This window comes from Podarcis tiliguerta (assembly GCF_965153285.1).
Source record: "Podarcis tiliguerta genome assembly, chromosome: 4".
Taxonomy (NCBI): domain Eukaryota; kingdom Metazoa; phylum Chordata; class Lepidosauria; order Squamata; family Lacertidae; genus Podarcis; species Podarcis tiliguerta.
The window spans coordinates 55,409,527-55,435,652 of NC_139537.1; the positions used below are offsets into that span (position 1 = coordinate 55,409,527).

General features: G+C 42.7%; 1 protein-coding gene across 4 annotated transcripts; it reads left to right on the plus strand.

Moving 5' to 3' along the window:
• NDP (norrin cystine knot growth factor NDP) lies at positions 1-25,294 on the plus strand. Of its 4 annotated transcripts, none has more exons than XM_083437411.1 (4): positions 1-52; positions 682-827; positions 19,472-19,830; positions 24,403-25,294. In XM_083437411.1, the coding sequence occupies exons 3-4, from the start codon at positions 19,612-19,614 to the stop codon at positions 24,628-24,630; spliced, it is 447 nt and encodes a 148-aa protein (XP_083293537.1). In that variant the 5' UTR covers positions 1-52; positions 682-827; positions 19,472-19,611; the 3' UTR covers positions 24,631-25,294. The 4 variants fall into 4 exon arrangements, with proteins under 4 accessions (XP_083293537.1, XP_083293535.1, XP_083293534.1 ...); XM_083437409.1 differs by having other exon boundaries at positions 13-202; XM_083437408.1 differs by having other exon boundaries at positions 13-827.
• The last annotated feature ends 832 nt before the right edge of the window (positions 25,295-26,126 follow it).

Here is a 26,126-nt window from a genome sequence, read left to right on the forward strand (position 1 = left end):
AGAGAGCTTGCTTAAAGCAGACTTCCAGGAGACCAAGGAGAAAGATGCAAATGTATGCATGTTCATTCAGTTTAATGACAAGGCAATACAATACGCCCTGTCTGATCAACTGCAATAAGTCACTACCTCTTTCTCTCACACACAGGATTCAAGTCATAAATCTAGCATCAATAACTTACTCTTCAGACAAAACCTCATCAAGGTGACTGTGGAGGAAGTTACACTTGGTAGATATTTTCCTGAAAAGTATTTCTCCTCCCCCCCCCCCCATTGAAATGGCAAACAATTAGCAGAGGTGCAAATGAGCTTGTCTCTGACCAAGTGATCTGGCAAATTTAGGTGGGACAGAATGAAGTTTGGACCTGAACCTCCATAGCCTTGTATGCCATCACAGGAAACATCCTGAAATTTCAGTGTATTTGCATCCAGTTTTCCAGTTCTCCAATGAGAGAAGTCTGTGCAGAAGAAGGAAGCTTGACTGGTGGTGTTTAGTGATTTCTCAGATAACAAGAGCTTCACATTTCTGTGGAATTCCCATTTGCTTGTGAGCTGCCGCTGCCGCTCGCCTGATTGATATATGACTGCAATGGCACTTTTCCATTTGACATTCTCTCTCTCTCTCTCTCTCTCTCTCTCTCTCTCTCTCTCTCTCTCTCTCTCTCTCCCCTGCTTAAACAACAGCCCTAACTTTTGTGTGTTGCAAATATAAAAGGCAAGCCATGTGACAGGGGGACAGAAGAACAAAAGCATTTGGAAGTAACAAGACCTCTTTTTCGCTCTGAGTTGCCGGAGTCCAAAGGAAGGTGAAAGCGGCGCGTTTTGCAAAGGTAAGCAGGCAGGGAACGGAGAGATTGGATCAGAACGCCCAATATCGCCTTAATGTGCTTAATGAGAATGATTTGTCTTTTGACAGCCCCGCACTCTTTAAATACCCTGCTTTATTGTTCACGAACGCAGATTTCATTAGCGATTGCCTAAAGATTCGCTGCCTACTAGATCTTATTTATTTATTTATTTATTGCCAGCGTGCCTTAAATTATGTGTCTCCTGAGGATGCCAGGGGGCAGTCAGTGGGGGAAAAAAGAATGAGTCCTTCTGGGGATAAAATAACTGCAGCATTAAATCCATCTCATCTCGGCGCAGGGGCTTCTCGGTTTGCACTGACCCTCGTTTGTACGAGGCTGAACTGGAAGGGGGACAGGCAGCTGAGTTGTGCGAGTCCAAAAAGGGGGCTGAGGGGTATCTCCAGCGCTGCCTTTGTCCCATTACAATGGGACTCCATGAACGCAGGCGAAGCTCCTGCTTTAAAACGGAGATGTGTTTACTTTTATGACAACTAATGTATGCTGATCCTCTGCCAGTCATCTGCTGGAGGGCTTGGAATAATTCGAAACAATAGGCAATATTTATTTCTAGGGTTGGGTGTCATCCTTTCGGGGTTTTAGGTTTTGTTTAGGATCTCCCTCCCCCTTTCCCCTTTTGTATTTATCCAAACTTCTGGGAAGTTTTGCCACGGGGTGCACAGCACTGGTTATGGATTAGGATGGATTTAATATGTGCATTTGATTGGTTAGGAACGGCGAGGGAATCCACAGTGTTTGTCTTGGCTGCAGAACAGAGGAGATATATTGAGCAGTCGGCTTACGCCGTCAGCACAACCAATAATGCAGGGGGATGTCTGTTCGGCAGATCAAACCAAGGATGCTCCGGCAGGGCAAAGCTCTCAGAAATAATTTGCCAGCCTCCCCATACCTCCTGTTGAAAGAAGTTTCTGACGCTGCCCTGGAATCACTGGGTGATAGCTCACTAAACCATATTGCAAGCAGATTCATTGAAACCAATGAGTCTACTCTGAGTAAGACTAATGTGACCCCCTTTTTTGGAGGGGAAGGTTTCAAATGTTCTATTTTAGAGCAGCATAATTCTGAGAGATAATAATACAATGGGGGGTTTTTTTAACCAAAGATGTAATGGCAATTTTCATTTTCATTATTATTATTACTGTATATAAATGTATAGGTGGCTTCACATCATAAAGCCATAGAAGCAATTCACACAGTAATAATAATAACAACACAGCTGTAAAAGCAATAAGAGCAATTCAGCAAACTCCAGAACAACAAAACTATTCATACAAGCTCTAAAAACAATAACAACATTTCACCAGATGTAAAATTGATCTTCCATAAATGACTGGGCTACACCTCAAAGAGAGCCTTTCTAAACAATAAGGTCTTCAATAGGTGCCTAAGCATCATCATGTTAGGTGCTTGTCTGTTTTTTGGCTAGTCGGTAATTCCAGAGAGCTGGAGCTGCAACACTAAGAGCCTGGTATCTTGCATAGGCAAAGTGTGCTTCTGAATATGTTACTCTCAGCAGTGTCCCATCTGAGGAGTGCTGTTGCTGGGCAGCAAGGGAACAAGGCAGTCCTTTAGATATTGTGGTCCTAAGTTGTTTAGGGTTTCAAGAGCTAAAAGCATGTTAAATGTAACAGCAACATCTACATCGAGGAAATTTAGTGGACAAATTCCTGAAGAAAACAGCATCACCAGACAGCACGCATGATTGTAGCATAAATTTCATTTGGGCATGAAAGTATTTTCTAAAGGCTGCATTTGAGGGGAGTGCTGCCAGCTAGTCTAAGATTCAGAAAGGGAAAAAAGTGAACGAAGCTCTCTGGCTCATCGCTCACTCTGAAGAAATAGGAAGAATAATAGTAGAATAAGTTTACTGCAAGTGATACAAGAATATTTAAAAGATAACATTTCCCCTATATGAAGTGTGATGTTTGCAATGGAAATGTGTGAACCACAGCAAGGCAAACAGACATAACAGAAAATAACTTAGAAAATATGTTTGAAATTTGTGGCTAAGGACCATCTTCATTAGCCCTGGCCCCATAATGGAAGCAACCAACCCAACTGCATAGAAATATTGTGTCATGCAATAATAAAAGAGTGCCGTGCAGTTGGATAATTTCATTTTTTACTGGCTCTCCCCCTTTGTTTGTTGGTTTTGTCCCAGAAAGCTAGTGAGTACCACCCATTGATCCAGAAGGGTGATGTGATCAAGATGGGTGAACATAGCAGAAGCATTTGGATTTAAGTGAAAGCATGTTCTACAGTTAAAATTCGTGCAGCCTGAACCTCCCCTTTTGCATGGACGTTGAATGGCAGACGCTTGCTGTCATCACTGCTATGATTATACACTGGAAGGAGGCAAATGGCATCAGATTTGTGGATTCCAAAACAGTGTAATGTCATTCAAGAGGCTGGAGAGCCGAAAGACAAAGTCCTAATGCAGTAGAGAGATCCCCTGCCTTAGAAAGTTGCCTTACATCAAACCATGTGGCTCAGTATTGTCTACGATGGCTGAGAGCAGCTCTCCAGGATTTCACACAGAGATCTTTCCCAGCCCTGCCTGGAGAAGTTAGGGATTGAACCTGGGACTGTTTGCATGTAAAGCTTGTTCTGTGACACTGAGCTATAGCACTTGCACTGAAGAATCTATTTCATTTATTGATTAAATTTGTATCCTGCCTTTCCTCCCAAATGACTCCACGATGGTTATTATATTTTCATCTTAGCTCTGTTTGGGTAGCTGAGGAATAATTCTGCAATAATTTCCCTCAGTTATGCTTACTGTCTGAAATGGCCTCTTCCACCATTTAAACGTTGACAGTACCATAGATGCCTCATGGTGGCTATGAAATTAACGACTTATGCTACATAAGCTATGTGAAATTTTAAGAGGATTATTTTAGATGGGAAGGCTAGGGCAGAAACTCCTGTTACACTTCTCCTGTTAAGAGCCATTCACAGTGAATCGCACACCTGTAAATCTATCACATGCAACACTGAGGATGTATTTGTGGTTCAACAGACTTAAAAGCAGGCCGGTGTGGATTCTGTGTGATCCTTGCAGGCAGGCATAGGATCCAGTGCTATGAGTGTGCCGAACTGAGCCTTCAGAGGATCTCTGTTTTCTAAAACTGGCTTTTGGTTCCTATTGCTTTTATCATTGCAACGGTAAACCTGCAAGTATGTGGGCAACATAAAGTGAAATTTTAGAAACCACAGTTGAGCTGAACAGGTTTCCAATGTTTCAGGGCGGCACGTTCAGTTCTCCCAAAGGGTTTTGCATAGCAGTAGCAGAACAGACTCTATAAAATAAGCACACTTTTTTTAGTTAACACAGTTTGTTCAGGTTGCAGAATTCATGTGCCATAACCACCACATTGGCGTGCTAATGCAAAAGCTATCCAAGTTGACTGTCACTAATAGAATGCAATTTGCACATTGTCAGGGTGGGGAGACAGCTGCCTCTATGGCGTTAGAAACACAAGCACTGATGTGCTCAAGTCAGATCTGGCTTGCCGTTGCCGGTCTGCTTCTACCATTATCAGCGAAGACACTGTTACATCAGTGGAAGGAAAGAACTGTCTCTTCTCAGAACTCCTCATGCAGCTGTTTGCTGGGTTGAGATCCCTCAGATCTTAGTGAGATTGAGGAAAGAGATTTCTTCTTTATTGTGCATGCATGATTATTTGTGCTCAGGATGATATCAGGACAATTATTCGTGATCAAGACTGTTTGTAAAACAAATTAGAGTAGTCCAATAGGCACATGCTTTATAGCAGGACTGGCTCAAACATTGTTGTACTTTAAGTAGAACTGAGCTACCACTGCAGTGGATCACCTTTGGAGAGGGACAGCACACTCTTAACTTATGGAATCCAGCACAGAGAGATGTGATGATGGTTGCTACCTTAGATGGCCTTTTCAAAGGTTTAGACAAGCTCACAGGGCATTTATTAGCCATGATGGCTAAATGGGCAGTATAGCTTTGAAGATCAATTGCTGGGCACAAATGTGGGGAGGGCTGCGGCCTACCTGGCCTGCTTCAGAGCTTCCAAAGAGCATCTAGGGGGCCGCTGTTGGGAACATGATGCTGGTTTAGGAAGTCTCTAAGTCTGATCCCTCAGGGATACTGTTCTTCATCCTTCTGAGAACAACACATGTATTTATTTGCACCCCACCTTTTCTCCAAAGAGCTGAAGGTGGGCCCCACCAGTTTTACTCAGACAACAATACATTGACTTAGGGTAGGCTCAGAGAAAATGGCTGGTCCCAGATCAACCAGTGAGTTTCATGGCTGGGCAGGGATTTGAACCCTGGTCTCCCATGTCCTAGTCCAACACTGCAGTCAACCCACCACAGTAGGAGTTCCGTGCCACCTTTCAGTGTGAAAGCCTCGCAAGGCAGCTTATGGACACAGTTAAAATATAAAATCAATTCAGTAAGGCTGCAGTCCCATGCTCACATTCTATAGAACTCAGTAGGACTTACTTCTGAGTACACATGTACAGGATGCACTAAGATGAGAAATTAAAGCAGCCATCTAAGAACCCCTCCAGATGTGCATTTGGGATGATTTGTGCTCTTAAAGGTATCAGAATGGTGACATGTCTCCTGAATTTATTTATTTTTTTAATATATATTTTTATTGATTTTTAACATACAAAATTATATAACATACCACACAATTTATCACACATACATTCTTATTGGACTTTCATAAGCACCTCTGACAATCCTCCGTTTTAAACACTTCTTATGCATTTCCTAACTTAATCTTGCCTTTACATCTCTTAACATAGCATCTCTCCTTCTCCATTTTTACAATATTTCTAATATTATTCCTCACAGAACTTCTTGCAAACCTACAAACGTCATCTGATCATCACATATACTTTTCAAATAATCCGTAAATTTACTCCAGTGTTTGGTGAATTTCTGGTCCCTCCGGTTTCAGATCCTTCCCGTTAATTTATCAAGTTCCGCATAGTCCATTGATTTCACACATGTGGTCCTGAATTTAAGCTGGTTTGCATCCTCAAAGTCTTTGAGACGGGTACATGGTCAATAGCTTCCAGGAAATACCCCCAACTTTTCATACCAGAAATGTTCCTTGCCTCATGTGCCATGCTGCCATGGCAATGTGCCACACTGAAGCCGTTTCTCTGTGACGTAAGCCTGTCCCACATGCTTCCAGCTGATGCCGTTTTTGTCGTACTGAGGGGATGTTAAGCAAGCAATCACAACCTGAATATTAAAAACTGTAAAAGTGAAAGTATAGTGCTGTCTTGGTGAATAACTCCTGCTTAAATAAAGCGGGGGAATGAAGTGGGTGACCCTCGTGTTGCGAGGGCCGGGAGGAAGCTTTGCAGCTGGTGAGCCTCTTAATTTTCTTTTGGTCAGAGATGGGTATTTGCATGAAAGCAGAGGGAACCCAAATGTACACAGGCAGTGAGGGGAGGACTGGGGAGCGGGCAGAGAAAGAGAAACAATGGTGTAGGTGTGGCTGTGTTGGTAGTGGTTTCTCTTGCCTTATCCTCTTCCTTTCCCTGCAGGGGCTAAATCAGCCCAGCTGCAGGGCACAAGGAAGATGGGAAGGAGAAGGGGAAGAAGGGACTGGATTTCTTGCTGCAAAAGGAGAAAGAACTGTGGCAATGCTGCTGCCAATGCTGCTGCCACAGCTGCAAGAGCCAGAAGAAAAGTCAGGGTGGCATGGCAGCATGGCATCACAGGGCAGCTTCCACTGTTGGGGGGAAAAGAGAGGGAGAGGGCAAATGGCAGGATTGGAGGTGTCAAAGGAGGCAGTGCAAAATCAAAAATGCAGAAGCCTCGAAGAGCTTTTCTGTACTGGAGGGGAGGTGAGAAGACCTATATAATAATAGTAATAACAATTTTATTATTTATACCCCACCCATCTTGCTGGGTTTCCCCAGCCACTCTGGGCAGCTCCCAACTGAATATTAAAAACACAATAAAACATCAAATGTTAAAAACTTCCCTCAACAGGGTTGCCTTCAGATGTCTTCTAAAAGTCAGGTAGTTGTTTATTTCATTGACATCTGAAAGGAGGATGTTCCACATGGAGGGCGCCACTACCGAGAAGTCCCTTCCAGTACGACTCTACAACATCCATGTGCAAAGTGCAAAATGCTTGCTGCCGCATCCACCTGCAGTACATACAGTACCCGTCTGAAGGTGCCCTAGAGCAGGCTACAGTCTAGCACAGGAAGAGCAGTAAAATAATTTCAAAACTAAGACATCAGTGATGCAAACAGGAAAATATTAAGAACTGACAGGGCACATTTAACTCGAAAGCAGTGTGAAATCAAAGGGGTTACATGGCCCATTTAAAAGCTGAAAAGGAGAGGGGGGGGGTCAAATGTGCATTCTTGGTGAGGGAGTTTGACAAGTATGGAGCCACCACTAGAAAGGCCCTGACTCTGTGGGATCCATATTACTGAGCAGAATATGCGTAGGCCGATTGTACTTGTTCAAACCCTTTCAGGCAGGGATTACTATGAAGCCGGTGGGGCATGGCTAATAGAGTCAAAGAGTCTGACCTTTATGTAAAAGCTGCTTTGAGAACCATTCATTTCACAGGCAGGCTGTAAATCAAATCAAATCAAATCAAATCAATCAATCAATCAATAAATGCTTCTTTAGACTTTTCTACTTAAAATCTGCTTTTTGTCCTGAAGCACAAAAGGCTAGGTACCGTAATATCCTTTTAAAATGTTTCAAACTTTTCTTGTTTGGTCTCCTTTGTATTAATACGAATCATTTGGCACTGGCTGTCTTTTAAAATCCTGCTAAGTTTTTGATTTAAGAAAAATAATAATCTTGTGGCAGTGAGTTCCACACGATAACTTGCACAGAAAAAGTGATTCATCACATTGCTGCCTATTTTCAGTTGACTGCCTCTCCATGCCACTGACTATTCCTTTGTTCTTGTAATCTGAGAAAGGGGGACTGCAGAAGCTTTGATCTGGCATGCCTCTGTAATTCACTACTTTATGTGCCACTCTGGGTGGTTGCTGGGAGGAGCGAATACTGTACATGCTCACTTCCATAATGAAACATAGATATGAGCTCGTTTGCCTGATTCCCTGCCGATTATGATGCGGAATCCACCTGGGACCCCACAATTCTGGAGGGCCCACAATTCTGCTCCCACATGGGGCGAGCGAGAAAGAGAAGGAGGGAGGGAGGGTGACGCTGTCGCCTGGTCTGACTTATGATCAGCTGTTACTTCCTTTTTATGTGTGTCAGTGTGGAACATATTAAAATTTCTCAGTGACGGTATGCTTGGAATCCCTCTGATGCCGCACCTCTAACTTAGCAGAACAATAAAAGCAAGGTTGTAGTAAGCCTTTGAGCAGCTGGTTGTCTATATATTCTCTCTTTTTTCACATAATCTAATTCAGAATAGAATCCGGGTAGCACTGGCACTACCACTTCCAAGCTCCACCGGCTCTCGTTCTGTTTGCTGGAATTTTGTGGTGCAGCTCGCCCGATCACGGAACTTTATCTAAATGGCAGGCAATGTATTCTTTCTCACCATTTGTCCATCAAATGCTGAAGCCAGCTCATACCAATGGGACTCTGAGCCACCAGGAATTCTGCTGGATCAATATTATTTTAGAGATTTAGAGATGGATAAATGATAGATTGATAGATGATAGATGATAGATGATGATAGATGATAGATGATAGATGATAGATGATGATAGATAGATGATAGATGATAGATAGATAGATGATAGATATAGATAGATAGATAGATAGATAGATAGATAGATAGATGATAGATAGATAGGTGATAGATAGATAGATAGATGATAGATAGATAGATAAGAACTGAATCATTGTTAGGGGAGTCTGCAAATAAGGTTCTCATGCTTATTAATATAAAGGTAAAGGTACCCCTGCCCGTTCGGGCCAGTCTTGCCAGACTCTAGGGTTGTGCGCTCATCTCACTCTATAGGCCGGGAGCCAGCGCTGTCCGCAGACACTTCCGGGTCACGTGGTCAGCGTGACAAGCTGCATCTGGCGAGCCAGCGCAGCACACGGAACGCCGTTTACCTTCCCGCTGGTAAGCGGTCCCTATTTATCTACTTGCACCTGGAGGTGCTTTCGAATTGCTAGGTTGGCAGGCGCTGGGGATGAAAGACGGGAGCTCACCCCACCGCGGGGATTCGAACCGCCGACCATGCGACCGGCAAGTCCTAGGCGCTGAGGTTTTACCCACAGTGCCATCCTCGTCCCACATTTATTAATATAGCAGAGCTATATTCCACATTGGCATGGCCTTGCAGGCAAGTTGAGGATTTGAGTTAATGTTCGGAGTCTGGTTTGGTGAAGGAAGGTCAGTCATATCATGATAGTGACCCACATATCACTGCCACAACACTCAGGCTGGGGCTGGATGGGAGCTTCAGAGCATGCCACCCGCCTTGTTAAAAGAAACAAGTTGATATCTGAGGACCTTTCATCCTTTTTCATCCAGTCCTTCCTTCAAGGAAATGACAAGTTTGACTGAATGAATCCAAAGGAAAGGATTTAATTCCTGACAAGGGTACACAGCAATGGAATTATATGGGGCTTTTGTTGTGGGGGGGGGCACTGTTTTCTTTCATTATTAATATTTTCATCCTTTGTGGAAATGCCCAGTGATTTCCTCAAGAGAAAAAGCAATGAGTGACTGAAAAACATATCTACACATTACATACTGTCTTCTGTTAGGAGCAAATCAACCATCCCTAAGGAGCAGGAGTGGGCGGCCTGGAGGGTCATCACTGCTATACACCTGGCCTTAGGTTGGTCATGTTGGTGCTGCTTAAAGGAAGGTGGAGAAACAAATGGTGGCAAGGTTAGTGCAGTGCAAATGCACTGGAAGATCCAATCTGGTGGGAGCACAAGTGGATTTCTGCCATGCGGACTTTGCTGCTGCCTTGAGAGCCAGTGTGGTGTAGTGGTTAAGAGCGGTAGTCACGTAATCTGGGTAACCGGGTTCGCGTCTCCGCTCCTCCACATGCAGCTGCTGGGTGACCTTGGGCCAGTCACAGTCTCTCAGCCCCACTCACCTCACAGAGTGTTTGTTGTGGGGGAGGAAGGGAAAGGAGAATGTTAGCCGCTTTGAGACTCCTTAAAGGGAGTGAAAGGCGGGATATCAAATCCAAACTCTTCTTCTTCTTCCTTCTCCCTTCCAGCAGTGCTGCAACCAGCCAGAGATCAGGGGAGCATCACTGCCCCACCATGCTTTCTGCTACTGCTAAATAGTGATCAAGTTTTTGCGTTCTCCAGGCTTTTTCTTCAGGCTTAAGCAAAACAGGGAAAGTGGGAGAGAGCTAGACATTATACAGAAACCTAGAGGTCTGCAGAAAATGACAGTCTTAAGACGGAGTGCAGGACACATTAGGCAGGCTTAATTTGATTAGTCTCTGCTAGAGAGCCCTGAAATCTGAAAACAGATTTTGGGTTGCACCAAAGTCTGCTGGGATAAAGAAACAATAATGAATGTTCCCCATATATTTTTTTTTAAAAAAGATTATAACATACAGCAGTTACTCAGATCCATTTCCAGCACCTGGATCCCTTGTGAGGCAGAGAACAGAAGTAAAGAGAAGTTTGGCAGTTTTTATTTTAAGCAACGTTGGAGGTTGATTTTGGGTGGCGCATTAAGAGTCAATATTAAAGTCAAACTGGGAGACCCTCCATATGGGTGTTCCAATGTGGATGTCTTCTACAACATGCTGTTGACACAATAATAGTGCATTAGTGGTGAATTTATTCTACTTTGTTAGCTGTCCAGCGATATTTCCCTATTAGTACCACATTAATGTTGTCTGGAGGGGCTATGGTGCAACAAAAGCTGAACAACAAAAACTCAGAGCATTTGTGGCATGAAATGTTAACGGTAGTTTAGCAGGAAGTTGCAGGATATACACAGACTGGAAATGAAACAGTATGACTGCCTCGCCCCCCATATAGCCACAAATAGTTTTGAAAGGAGAATTGAGTATGATTCCTTTGATAGGATTATTAGCACAAATAATCATGAATTATTTGTAGGAACCAAAATTCAGATGGCATATCCCATCTTCATGTAGTAGAATATAATCTTCCTTCAATTTTAAAAGTCTTCCATTGATTTAGTATTCTTCAAATAACAAAAATTGTCATTTTGGTCTCTTAGGGAGAAAAGAATCCAAAAGCCACAGTGAGATTTTATCAGAACTCAAACTCTAGAATTCTACCTTCCAGCTTGTAGAAGAGTTCTGGAGATCTTGAAAGCTTGCTGTTTACCTTGCGACATATTTGTTGGTTTCTGCATTGGTTTCTAGATCTTTTTGAATGAACCAGCATGGTTACCTACAACATTTTTTTTTGGTCTTCTGTGTCCATTCAATAATCCTGTGCCAAGCAACAGTACCCATTGCAATGCACCATTTTAAGACGGCACTAGTGAAGCTGTTGCCAGGCCAACAGACAGATTGTGAGGGAGCAGAGGTGGGGGGGGGGGCGGTGGTGAGGCAGGGAAGAGAAGAAATATAAAGTGTGCCTTTTTCTATGGAGATGGGAAGAGGACAGTCCCTTCCACTTTGGCTTGCAAGCCAGAGCAGAACTCTTGCCCCAAATATCAGTCCAACTGACACCAGATATTTTAATTGAACTTTGTGGACTTTCTCCTATATATCACTGTTAGGTGCAATTCCATGATTAGAGGTCTTGATGCTACTATGTCTGTGGTAAACAGTTACAATCAATCCCCCCCCCCCCCCAGTGCAAAGCTATTATCCTGCAATGCCCACAATCAAGTTACTATCCATATATTGCTGAACTAAAAAAAGCTTTCAGACAGAAAAGAAAATGTATAGAAAAATATCTGGACTTGTAAGCTTCTGACAGTGCTATCTTGTGCATTTTTAAACATAAGTATCTCCCAATGAATACAATAAGACTTACTCCCAGGTAAGCATGTAAAAGATTGCAGCCTGAATTGCTCTTTATTTACTTTCAAAATGCTGTCTATTCTCCTGTGTTTGAGAGGTGACGTACTTATCATATGATTATGATTACTTTTAAAAAGATAGTTAATGGATGTTTTTGGATAAAATTTCATCAGTGCCATCCCAAGTTCTCAAGTAACCAGTAAGGCAGTGAACTAGTTGTCTGATGATTGATGGTGCTGTACAGAATAACAATTGACACTTTAGGCATACTGTGTGTATACCTGAAATTTTATTGGTTAGTAATGTCATGGAAATTCTAGGCTGGGCGTTTTCATGCTGGTTCCCTGTCCAGTTGTAGAGCTGATAGGGACATTATGGAACCAGCATAGACCATGCAGTCTCTAGAGTCTCCATCCCACTATTGGCAATATGGTCTCTGGGTGTGAAAAGATGACCAACTGACAGCAGAGGCATGAGCCATATGGATGTTCTCCAAGGCGAGTAGAATCTCTGGGGGAGGGTCCCAACCAACAAGGTATCCCCCTCTCCCCATTTCTTTGCTGATAAGCACAAAGGACTCTCTTAATTCCTCGCCAGTGGAGAAGTAAACAACAGGCATTTCAGATGTAAACCTTTCTTTTACACCAAAAAAATCTATAAAACTAGAGCAAATGGGTTTTAGAAGCTGTTTTGAATTTAAGACCATTTTCAGCTGCTCACTCAGAGGAAAAGAGGCTAAAGTGATAGCAAATTACATAGTAGAACTGGCTTCCAGAAAATGACAGTGAAATCTTACTCTCCGACATCATCCTCAAAATGATGGGGTTATGCTGGAAAACTGACTACACAGGTGGAGTCTGTCTTTGAATTGGAAGTACTCGACAGTTAAGAGGGGGCGTCATTGAGGACATAAGGGCCAGAAGTTAACAGACCCACCCTTAACTTTTGGACAATCTGACTACGGTGCCTCCTTGCTCTCGTCCAGAATGCTGTTTATATAACACTGGATTAGTGTGTGTGAATGGCAGGCCAAAGCTTCAACAGAAGTAGATCACGTTAGTTCTGCTGCAGCCAGAGTTACTCTTGTCCTTTATGTCAGGCAGGATCTAGCCCCGAATGTTTAAATTTGGTATCCATACAAAACCGTGCTGGGTGGGGTGCAATTATTTCAGTTTGTTTGGAATTGTCTTTTATGTGGCTTCAGTTCTCTATTTTCACCTCTTTCCCTCTGAGTGGATCACAGCTGCTTTATGACTTCATCCGGCATTTTTAAGTTGGACAACAATGCAGTTGCGAGGGTTTCAAATGCACTCGCATCACTGTCTGCCTGCCCAGTCATCAGCCGTGCACAAATGCTTAAATAAGGAAGCGTGAAGAAGGGGGAGGGAAACAATCCCACTGCAGGAATATTTACTTACCGACAAAGGGCAAGACCTACTGGGCACTTCTTCTCTCTGTGCCACATGGAAACAAAGGGGAGATGAGCCAAAGCACACTTTTTCTCTTGCTAAGTCCCTTTCACACTACTGTGCCAGAGAACGGTTGTTCTGTTTAAAGCAGCATTAGGGTGGAGCAATGTTGAATGTTGCATTAAATGAGGGCTTGATAGACTGCAAGGAAAAATGCAAGAGGAAATCGTTGCCGTAATTTAAATTTTGGCGATCGAGAGGACATAGCACTTAGCAAATATCCAATATCAATATAATGGCACGAACATCAGCAGAAGAGAAAATACTCAGGGCCAACCCCTGATTTTCTTTATCTAGCAGTTTTTCAAGCACCCCCCCTAATTTCCACCTGATGTTCTCTTTCAGGCATACATACGGAACGGTGCCTAGCGCAGCCAAACCTTGCATGTGTTTCATATGAAAACTTTTCTCTAGTTTTTGGATATTTGGTAACAATGACTTAACCTCTTTTATGTGCTGATTAAGTTTCATTTTGCATGGAGGACTGCAATAAAAGTTATGGCTTCACAAAGAGGTGGTTAGAAAAATGGTTCCACGTGGTGGCAGCTTGCATCGCAATTGCCCCAAAGAGAACACAGGTCAGGGCTTGGTCAGAAAGCACATTATGCTTTGCGCGCTGGCTGGAGGCTCCAGATCAGATTCCTATAAGGCAGAAAGTGGGGAACCTTTTCCAGCCTGGGGCCAAATTTCCTCCTGGTCAATCTTCTGTGGCCCACATGTCAATAGCAAGTGGGCAAGAGGCAGAAGTTTGCGGAGATGTGAGTCTCACCTTTGCACCCATGCAAAAGTTAAAGGTTTCTGACTTTTGCCACACACTTCTTTTTCCTGTATCCAGGCCAACAAGAGACATTGTCACAATTCAATGACATACCGTCTCCCTGCCAGGCAAAGACAGCAAGCACCAGTAAGCACCAGTGACATGTGTCTGGAAGCTGGGAAAGCAAGGCTGCCCATCTATGCTTTCACAGGGACTTCATGTTCCTAGATCCCCTTGTTTACAGCCATGTACACACACCCATGTACACACACACATCCTAAATCCACAGTTACCAGGAAGGAACACGGCCCTCAGACATGTTCCTGTGTCTGCCTAATTTCCCCTGTAGCTAGTAGCACTAGCCCTCAGCTGCTGTTTTTATTTACTCATTCTGCTGGTGGTTTTATTATTGCATTATATTGCACCGCAAGATGTGCTGGGAGGGAGTTGTTCTGAAAGGCAAGGTATAAATCAAACCAGGAAATAGCATTGATATAGCACTATAGTGTGTTTAAACCACTTCAGATACATTACCTTGTTGAACTCCTTACAATCACCCCGTTGTTGTAGATCTCCTCACTCGCCACTGATATTGTATGTGTGTGAGAGAGTGTAGAGGCTAAGGGAGAGTATTGTGCTTAGGCCTACCTAGCGGTTTCATGGCAAAAGGAAGCAGAGTGCTTAGAGTGGCTCATGAAGAGAGTCTGCAAGAGGTCCATTTGCTTGTGGTTCTCCAGCAGGCACCATTCCATGCACACAGGTCACACAGGGATTAGCGGAAAGGGACTTGCTCCGAGCAGAGAGTCTGCCTCGTGCAGGGCTGCCATTTGCTTGCACAGCTAGCAGCTCCTTGAATTTTATGCCTATTATTAGATCTAAACCTGGCATCAGGTTGGCGGGCTTCGCAGCAAGAGCAACAAATCAATCAAGCAAACAAGCAGAAACTCTTCCAAATAAAACTCCAGCTCCGGAGATGGGAGGGCTGCGCTGGAAGCAAGATAGGAAGTTGCGTTGCCCCCAGGGCATCTCGCCCACTACGGACCGTAACATGTTTAACTATTAAGTGTGTTTTACTCATTCGTCCTATATTCTGAAGTGAGTAGTCAGTTTTGTCCCCCAGTCCACCCTATGGAGCCAAGCCCAAGCAGATGCTTGACAGTGTTTCTGTAGAATAAAGAAGGCATGTGTCCTGCATGACAGAGGACAATTCTCTATTTGAAGGGCCTTCCATCCTAAGCCCACTTTAAAGCTAAACAGGAAGGTAGAGAAGAGACCTTGAAGTTGCCTACTAGATAAATAGGAAACTGAGAAGGTACAAAAGTCACCTGGTCACCATCTTCCTCCCTATGGTGGGATGTATTGTGTGTTTCTATTTAAATTAATGTGATCATTTCTAAATGATCACCTACTCATCAAAATCAGCACACACACATTTCATGCACATCTGTGCCCCCGTTTTAAAATGTTGTGCGAGTGGCCCTCCTACTGTAGGACATTGAGCTTTCTATCTTCCTCTGGTGCTACGATATGGCAGCCTGCATATGCAGATAACTATTGAGCGGTTTCCATAGGATTGTGGTATGGCCTCACCTGCAACTGTTGCACAGGGCACACCCTAAAAAGTATGGTAGTTCATGCTAAGCATAAGCCCTAGAAGAATCCACCAGCTTGTTCTTCCCCACATACCCAGCTGACCTGGGAAACAGAGGTAGAGCTTTGGCCTGGGTGAGCAGACAGATGCCTGGCATAAAAACCGCCCAGCAGCACAGCGGCATGTCTAGTGAAGTGGCAGCTTATCAGAGGGGGTGGGGAAGATTATGGCAGGCCTCCATGGGAGCCGCTCCTCACCCTGTTCTTGCAGGGCCCGCAATTGTAATTTCCACTTTCCCACCACATTTCTTGTAAATGTATGTAATCATCTTTATTGCAGTTTCTGTAATTTTGGCCTCTTTTTCATAGCAGCTTATTTGGAGCTAGTACTTCAAGGACCACCACAGAGTTGAAAGGAGGCTCTGTAGGATTCTCTGCTCAACCCTGCAGCCTCCTCCATCAGCCCATTCAGTCGCTGGCTTTTCTAAGTGCCACCATGCAAGTCAACCCTGCCCAGTTCACCACCAAGTAGTGTTGGGTAGGGATGGGAGACAGGAGTAATTTGATTCCGTTCACCTCTAAAGGTGAAGCTTTCTAATCTGACACTTCCAGAACGAAAAGAACTGAGCTGTCCTTCAAAATTTGTGTTTATCTGAATTTTGCAATGCCACTCTTCTTCCAAGTACAGTGTTACCTTGGTTTACAAACACTTCGGGTTACAAACTTTCCCCAGGATGACAACAGAAATTGCATGCCAGCAGTGCGGCAGCAGCGGGAGGCCCCATTAGCGAAAGCATGCCTCAGGTTAAGAACGGACCTCCGGAACAAATTAAGTTGCCTAGAGGAATGCCTAGAGGAAGATAAAATGTACATATAAATGCATATATTGGTGAGAATAGCATGCAAAAATAAATTATGTTAGCGGAGATTGTTTTATAAGTGTTTGTTAGACAAAGGTGCATGTGTTAGGAGAAATTCTTGCAAAGACGTTGATGAATTTCCACAAGGCCTTTTTTTTTTTTTTTTTTTTTTGCAAACTGATTTGGAAATGTGAAGAAACAGGAGAGAGAGAGAGAGAGAAACTGAAATAAAAATTGACAGATTTCCCCCTGATGGTAGAGAGGAGCCTGTGGGTGGATGTGCCACCACAAGGCTCAGAAGTCCATTGGGTAGAGCAGATGAACATTAGCACAAGTAGGTCTTGGGAAAGACATGGAGAAGCCTGTTCTCAAGCTAAACTAAACACGGTCTATTGCCATATAGTTTGCCCCTGCAGGCAGGTATTTCCATTCATAAATTGTGTTTGATTATGTGAACCAGATTGAGAATATGGTGGGGAGGGATAGGGGAGGCCACTTGGGAGGCTGGATCCAGCCTGCAGACTGTGGGCTAATTACCTGGGGTTACGTCCTTTAGCTTGCCTGCCAACAAGAGGCATGTCACTGTTCAAATTGCCTACCTGGAGCAAGGAAAGATGGGAAAACAGCTAGTGGTTGGAACAGTGGAGCAGCCTTCCATGTCCTTCAGTAGGAATTCAGTGGCCAGCCCAGTCCTACCACTGGGCAGGGTGAGGAAGCCTCCACATGCAGCTGTTTTGGGGTTATGAAAGAGCAGCAAATGGCTTTTTAATTCATGATTTCTGTGTTCTGAATTTATGATTCTTTCATTTTTGGTTACTGTACTCTACATTTATGATTCTTAAAATTTATGGTTATTGTATTTTAAATTTATGATCCTTTAATTTAGGGTTATTTAATTTAATTTATGTGTTTTGTACTTAACGGCTATTATTTCATTTCATTTCTGTTTATTGTATTTTGACAGCTAAGGAAGGGGAGAGGGAGAGGTGCTTGTGAGGTTTTCTGCGCCAGATGCCAAAATAACTTGGCTGCCTTTGGCCTTTATGCACCTAGACATGTGGGAAGCAGCAAAATGTCTTTGACCAGACCTGCTCACTGATTAACATTATTTCTTCTTCTCATATTGGTTGGTTGGACTTGACTGACATATCTTATATGCTTCTTGAAAATGAAGTTGTTGGTTGTTTGGTGGGGCTGAAGTTGCAAGATCTGCAGCTGTTGCTATTTTATCAGGTGGCTCATCTATATATTTCACCTCTGTCAGCCTGTCTCTGTGTACCAGTTGCTGGGAATTGCAGGTGGGCAGAGTGCTCTGGCACTCATGTCCTGCTTGTGTGCTTTCCACAGACATCGGGTTGGTTGGACTAAGCAGAGGCTTGACAACCATATGTCAGGAGTGCTCTGATGGTGTTTCCTGCTTGGCAGGGGGTTGGACTCGATGGCTCTTGTGGTCTCTTCCAACTCTATGATTCTATGATTCTATGACTAGATGAGCTATTGGCCTGCTCCAGCAAGGGTCTTCTTATGTACATAGTAGAGAAATGATATACTGTAAAACATTTCTTGGTGAATAAAGAGAAAGTACAACAGGACATCTATTCTTCCAGTGTCGAGAGCTTCAGATTTTCAGTTATCTCAAGCAGGAATATCAGGAGGTTTTAAAGAATATATGTTTCTAGCCCTCATCATTTTATGAAATGCCACCACTGATACTTCATGTCAGGGGTAAGAAACCTGGGGGCCAAATGCAGCCCTTCACATCTCTCTCTGATCCTCACATGATATCCCCCATTGAATCTGCTTGGTGCACTCCTTGAGAGTTTCTGGAATGTGTTTTTGAACTGTGATAATGCCGCTTACATGCCTGGGTAGATAGAGGATGGAGAGATGGAGAGACGTGTGTAGAAATCTCTGGCATCCATACTGCTGGAATGTAGCCTACTGTGCAAAATCAGAGTCTCGTCCGTTGCCAATAAATTTGGCCCTCAGGCTGATAAAGGTCCCCAACCTTTGGTGCGCTATGTGAGTCGATCCTAGTGTGACTTAAAGCAAATGCATGTGGCTTTGGGGGTTATTTGCTGGAGCTTCTTGGGATTTATTTATTTTGGCTTAATGCAAGTAAATGAACATTTCCATACAGGTGAACAAATTTAATATAGTCAAGTAGTGGCTCCCATCTCTTTCTTTGAGATGGACAAACCTGACTCTTATAATGTATGGTCACAGAACCTCCTATTAGTAAAATCTCATTCAAATTCGTTTTAGATCAGGATTTGTGAAACATGGGTGCCTCTTACTTATGAAGGCAAGAACTTTCCCCCCTAGCTGCAGACACTCACCCTCAAACACATGTCGTGTGTGTGCTCACGCACCCTTTGTGGATGTGTAGGTAAGATCTCTTTGCTAGCAGCAAGACTGCACAATTATTTTCACATATGTTCCCTACATCTCAGCCCATTTCAGTGGACACAGCTGTGTGCAGAGCACAAAAAAGCAAGTCTATCGTTGGGGCAATCACTGATTAGAATGGCTGAACAGATCACTGGAGAGAGGGATGAGCCCAGTGAATTAATTTTCGTTTCTGCTTTGAGCCAACATTTCCATCTTTAATGTAACTCTCTTTAATCCTCTGGAACACACCTTTCAATTTTTCATGCGAATCCTCAGGCCTTTTAATGTTCAGAAATCCTCAGGTGCCTTGCTAAATAATTGACATTGAATGGAACAGACTGGAGACTTCATTGCATAAACACATTTTCTGCAATATTAAATGTCCTTATTATTAAAACATTGATAGAAGAGGCTTTCAGCCTTGCGAGGCTTTGACCTCTTCTTCCACCACACCTACAATGGGATGATGTTTGCTCAGTAAGTTTTTCTTGGCCGAGACCCGTCTTTTGAGCTTTATTATTATTTATGCCTAGTTCACTCTAGAGGCCATTTTGTTGTTTTGTCAGGATCTTAATTTATTTATTTTCTATCCCAGCAGCCATGCAGGAGATGTTCTGATGGATTATGCCCTCCACAAATGCCTAACTCAAAACCAGCAATGACAAGCCAGAGACTTAGCACAGAGCTCTCATTTTCCTCGAAAGGGACTGGGCCTCAGTCTTTAGAGTGCTTCTGATGCTCTGCCTCCCTCTACTGTATTTCCCGAGAAGTTCTCCAACGATGGGAAATCATGTATTAGCCGCTTCCATTTCCATGCTGTCCCTTCTGGCAATAATGGGAGACACAGACAGTAAAACAGACAGTACTTTCATGATCGATTCAGACCCAGACCGCTGCATGAGGCACCATTATGTGGATTCCATCAGCCACCCTTTGTACAAGTGCAGTTCAAAGGTAAGTGCTGTCTTAAACTTCTCAACCTTTCTTACATGCAGGTACCATAAAAAAACCCAACAACGTAAGGGAGGACAATGTGTTGTGTACACGTGTAGTATTTGAAGCACACAGAAGCTGATTTTTCACAGTGCAGTTTTGCACATGCTGATTTGTCTTTATATTCCTAAACTTTATTTTAAAAATCATATTAAATCCCAGTACTGTTTCTCAGACTTGGGTCTCCAGCTATTGTTGGAGTTCAACTCCCACCATCCCTAGCTAGGAGCTTAGTGAGCATAGGACTGTAGCCTCAGTGAACTTCTCCAGCCATGACTGGTTGCATTTGAATTAAGGGAAATATGACATCTAATCCTTTGAAAAATAAATGAATTAATAAAGCTGATACCTCCGAATACCAGACTGAAAATCAAATGGACATCCAGAAAATTGATGGTGCAATTCGCCCTTTCCTAACCTTTCAGGTGCTCCTGTCATACCCAATCAGCATGGCCAATGGTCAAGAATGATGGTCAAACATCATCATGAGTGATGCTGATCCCATGCCTAGTGTAACTGATCACTCATGCAAAGAACACTTATTCTGAAGGAGAAGCAGAGGAGATGATGTCAGAACAACTATGTGTTGTGAAGTTCCAAGGAGATTCTTAAGAAGTCTGACTTTTATTTTTAAACGAAAAGGGCTGATTCCAGGACAGATAATAGAGATTTTCGCTTCTGGAGTGAAATATTGAAAAGATGCCTCTCACAAGGGGCTGGGCTGTCGTTTTTTTACTTCCCACCCTTTGCACCCCAGACCTATGTGCCATATCTCAAAGTCTCCTCAGTTTCAAAAGCAATTTGCCACGAGGCCTGAGCTGCTGTTCAGTGTTTGAAAGTAGTCACACTGTTCTTTGGAGGCAAGAAAACCATCACTCTTTCTGGAAACTTGTCTGAAGTAACTGCCCCATGACGATGCCAGTTCTGTCTGATTCATGTGATATAATTTTTGATACACCTGCTTGAAGAAATTTATGAATTGGCCAATTGCAAATCTAGTCAGCTCAACTTCCCTTGAGTGAGGTGGCAATTTTTCCAACCACTCCAGTCACAGAAATTGTCGCTGACATATTTTTGATCTGTCAGTTCATATATATTAAGTTTCTCCACATGAGCACATTCCTAGAGAAGGCATGGACTGCCTGCAGGGACACAAAATAGATTATGTGAATTGGCACTCAGCCTTTATGGCTGCAGAGTTGCATTAGAAAATGTGACAGCAAGAAATGCTCTGAAAGGTACATTTATAAATTGAAAAATATACCATTTAAAAATATTAACATGTTCACCAGCTGCAATCAGAAATCTACCAGAGTGCAAGCAAGCAAATACGTACAGCTAAAATAGGGAAATTAGCCACACTCATCCGGATTATATTTTCTTGTGTGCTGATTGAGTTGCTGCATTCACTGAAAAGACACAATGTAGGCTGGGGAGATTGTTTTGTATTGTGTGGAAATTTTCCTGACTCAGCTCAGTGTTCAGGACTGTCATTGTCATTCAGGTTGTTTTAAAGTACTTCATCTAGTCATTCCCTTCTCAGCCAGACAACTTCATTTGTTACAGACTTCCTGATATGTTTCATATTGTGAATGTATTAAGGGGAAAGTGTGATTGACTGTGTAGACAGTCTTTCCTTCAAGGTGGTGGTACTACCACCATATTTTAACGCAGAACTTCCATAATGAGTGGAAAGTCCAGAGGTTTCCTCATCACCATCAGAAATTTCTGTAGTCCATATGATTTTTAGTGTCTGTGAATTATTAGCAAGAAGAAGAAGAAGAAGAAGAAGAAGAAGAAGAAAAAGAAGAAGAAAGAACAGTACCTCAAGAAGAGTTTTCAAAAATCAAAATTTATAGAATATGAAAATGTCCCTAGAAAATTGTCAATGCATTTCAGTAGGGCACAAGAATACAATTTCCTTCTTACAATATTCATATTATTCTTATTATTACAGGAAAACTGTAATATTGTACACTTGAGGAAAGTTTTTTAACAAAATGTATCAGGCATTTTCTAAAGACATTTTGCTATTCAATACATTTCAAAATTTCAATGCAATTTAAATCCCTGACCCCCTTTTGGCTTCCTCCTTTTTGCTAATATTAGTATATATTACTAATATTGGTATATATTTCATATATTCAAGACAATATCCCCCCAAATAAAAATCAGTGTATTTTTTGTGGTTACCTTGTAGGCCTCATCACAATGAGACAAAGAGGTACTTGAGAAATAATCCCTTGTGGATTGAAAGTGGGGCAGTGGGGTGGAATGGCCCTTCTGTAATTGGGGATGGGCCATAGCTCAGTGGTAGAACATTGGTTTTGCATACAGAAGGTCCCAAGTTAAATCCCTGATAGCTTCAAGTCAGGCTTGGAGAAGACCCTGGTCTGAAACCCTGCAGAGTCACTGCCAGTCATTGTAGACACTACTGAACTAGGTGAACCAATGTCTGATTCGCTATAACACAGCTTCTTATATTCTTAATTACATTCAGTTGGTAGCAAAATTGAGGTAAAACACACCACTTGCCTTTCTTAAGGGATATGAAATTCATTTGTGTCCACACACGTCCTCCTTCCATGACAGCTTCAGATCCAGTTTTCTTTTGATCCAAATGCAGTAGATGTGGTTTACATATGGTTTCAAGTGATTTTTGGCCAACCTTTCCCTTTTCATTTAGAAACAGGAGGAAATGCCAAAAAAGGTGTTTTTGCTTGGAATATTGTGCTTGGAGAAACTTGCTGTGGCTTAATAGCAGCTGTTGAGTTTTCTGCTCCGTGTAAGTGGGGAAGAGAGGCAGCGCCATCGATTGCAGCTCCAACACCTGCTGCTGTTGCTGACCATTTGCCCTTCTTTTCTCTGCAAAAACCAGCTCACAAATCCATACAGAGATTTGTCCCCATTATTGCCTGTTAAAAACGAACTTGCCTTCTCTGTTCAGCCTTTGAAAAAAAAGCAAACAACTGATACCAGCCTTATATTATACTATATATAGGATAATGTAGACTAAACATATAAAAATACATAAGATGCATAAAAGAAATGCATAAAAGAAAACTGCAAAGCGTAATATAAATCCTTCATAGAAGATTATGTCAACTGAAAACTGAAAACAACAATTCAGCTGGAGAAGGCCTGAGTAGAAAGAGCAGTGGAAAGAACAGCGCTTAGAGCATGGGTAGGCAAACTAAGGCCCGGCGCCTGGATCTGGCCCACTCACCTTCTAAATCTGGCCCACGGCTGGTCTGGCAATCAGTGTGTTCTTACATGAGTAGAATGTGTCCTTTTATTTAAAATGCACCTCTGGGTTATCTGTGGGGCATAGGAATTCGTTCATTTCCCTCCCTCCAAAATATAGTCTGGCTCCCCACAAGGTCTGAGGGACAGTGGACCGGCCCCCTGCTGAAAAAGTTTGCTGACCCCTGATCTAAAGCAACACCTGTGCAACTGCAATGAAGGCCCTCTTGGTGATACCTACATACTGAATATGTGACACCTCCAACAAGGGCTCACCAGCTGAGCCCAGGGGCCAGACAGGAATATAGGGCAAGTGGTCTCTAAAAGCCTTACATACAATCAGTAAGGGATTTCCAGAAGGATAGTAGTGTTAGACTATTGCAGAGAAATCAGCAAAGAGTCTTGTTTCACCTAAAGACTGAGGAGTTTCTTATGGCATAAGCTTTGCTTGACAAAAGTCTACTTGCATTGTGTGTCACTGTGTGCCACAAGACTCCTTTATATTATTATTAAATCTGGAAGATATCATCTGTGCCTGGTGAAATATGGTCCATAAAAACAAGAGAGAGGAATGAATGCCAATCAGTATTTAATTCTATAACAGTAGCAAGCCTAGAGTTGAGAGAAAATTCTCCATGTTATTCATGGATAGGGTGAGGCATTTCATTACCCATGAATAGAGCGGAGAATTTTGGGAGAGAATCCCAGAGGGAAGAAGAAATTCTGTAACAGCATCTTGGGGCAGAGCTCACCATTAGCAATGGCAATAGCATGGCTTCTTCTTCTTCTTTTGCTAATAATGTTTTAATTAGACTGCTGTCATATCTATAATATTATTGCACACATACATGCCTCTCCCTCAGAAGCACTACAGTAGATTCCTTTTTCTGCTTAAGTGTGTTAGAGGAATAGACAGGAAACAACTGGACTAGGAAAAGAACTGGGGTCCAAATTGGCCATTTCCACGGGTGCTAGATCACATGACTGGGTTTGCAACACTTCATAACTTACCCCTTCTGATCCATAATCAAAGCATTCTATATTTAAAAAACCCCAAATATGCTGGAACAATGTATACAAAATGTAGCTGATGTGATAGAAAACTTAGGCCCAGAGTATATATATCCATAATTAAATTATCAACACAATGCAATGGGGCCCAAATGGGTTGTGAAGTGGGCTGCTTAACAGGAACCAGGTAGTTATGAATGATACAAGTTCTGCTGGCATCACAAATTTGCACTGCTCTGGGGCTCCGTTCCTTGATTCCTTTGTCTCCTTCCTTTGCAGATGGTGCTGCTAGCTCGTTGTGAGGGACGTTGCACTCAGACATCACGCTCCGAACCAATGGTGTCCTTCAGTACGGTCCTGAAACAGCCCTTCCGCTCCACGTGCCACTGCTGCCAGCCACAGACTTCCAAGCTGAAAGCCATGAGGTTGCGCTGCTCAGGTGGCATGAGGCTCACGGCCACCTACCGTTACATCCTCTCGTGCCACTGTGAGGAGTGCAACTCCTAGGAGCAAACCTTCTGCAGCAGAAAGAGCGGGAGAGACACATGGTCTGCAGCAGAATTCTCAGAAGCAACAGCAGCCAAGGCTCACCTTTTCGCCAACTTGCTATTACAGGTCTCACACAACCAAGGCCAGTTAAGCATGGATTTAATTTTCAGAGCTGCAGAAAGCAAATCACGATGTTGCTTGGGAATGTGCCAAATCACGAACAGACATCAGAATGTATATCTATGCTGAAGGGAAAAACCCCTCTTGTGGTGGAGGAGGACTGGTTTTTAGAAACCTATTTTTCTTGGGAAAATACTTCACGTAGTTTTTCTGGTTCAGTATTTCTTTAAATTCTGAATAAGGGCCTGTGAGAAATTATGACTCTTCATTTTGAGCGCCCTGCCAGTAAAAGTAAAAAGAACGAAAGACATTATAGAATATGTACATTGGATGCTATTATGTGGGAAATGTTTTATTTTAGAAGAAGAGAAAGACTCCGTCCCTGTATGCAGAAGCCTATTGTATCTTTTAAATATGCCCATTAGTTTATATTGGCCTTGGAAATGGACTGTATTGATGGTAAAAGTCATATTTTATCTGGTCTGGCAGCCAAGTGCTGGACAATTTATTGTGGTTTAGATGCAGTTACAAAATAAATAACAGAAAATTTATTGAACAACAAGTGCAGCTCCTCCAGTGTTGGGAAGTGGTGTTTACGATCAGGGACTGAAGCTTTGAAAATAGTTGTTTTCAATTGAGCCTCTTTGCTACTATTTTAACTTCTATTCAGGGTCCAGAGCTTCCAAAATAGTAATAGCTAGCCTTGTTTTCCTTCACAATAGGCACAAGTTTAAATGAAGGATTCTCTTATTGGTGAAGACATGGTTTTTCATTACTTGGTAAGTGCATCATTGACTGATTACTTACATGGGTGAAATGGTGTCACCCACATCATGCCCCTTGGTACAACTTTGAGCACCGTACTTTGTAGTGGGGACTGTATACACTCTTCTGCCGCCCCCAAACACCTAACCATTGTGGCATTTGTAATCAACAGCTTCCCTTCATTAAATACAAAGCAATGACACCAGAGTCTTACTTAAAGTCATGCATTTTTCCATTTTCCAATGGATATAAATTTATGTTTCCAAGATGACGTTACAGTAGCACAGGATAGGATTATACACAGAAATAAATCAGAGTCTGAATTAGTCTAATGGTTTATGAATTACTTCTGGTTGAAAGTTTAGGAGCAGGCGAAGCCATTGCAGTTACAGCTTTCTATGCCTAGCTTTCCATGGTTAATATAAGTCCTGCCTTGGATGGCAATGTATTCTTCAGAACAATCAACCAGTTTTAGAAACTCTTTTCCTCCGCAGAAACCCAAATAGATCTACCATATGAGGAAATAATGTTCGCCCTGAATTCTTTGACTTCCAACCCAATCCCCCAATCACTTGTATTAAAGATCTAAGAGCTGCAGCCATGCTAATTTAGTTGGAGCAGTTTTACTG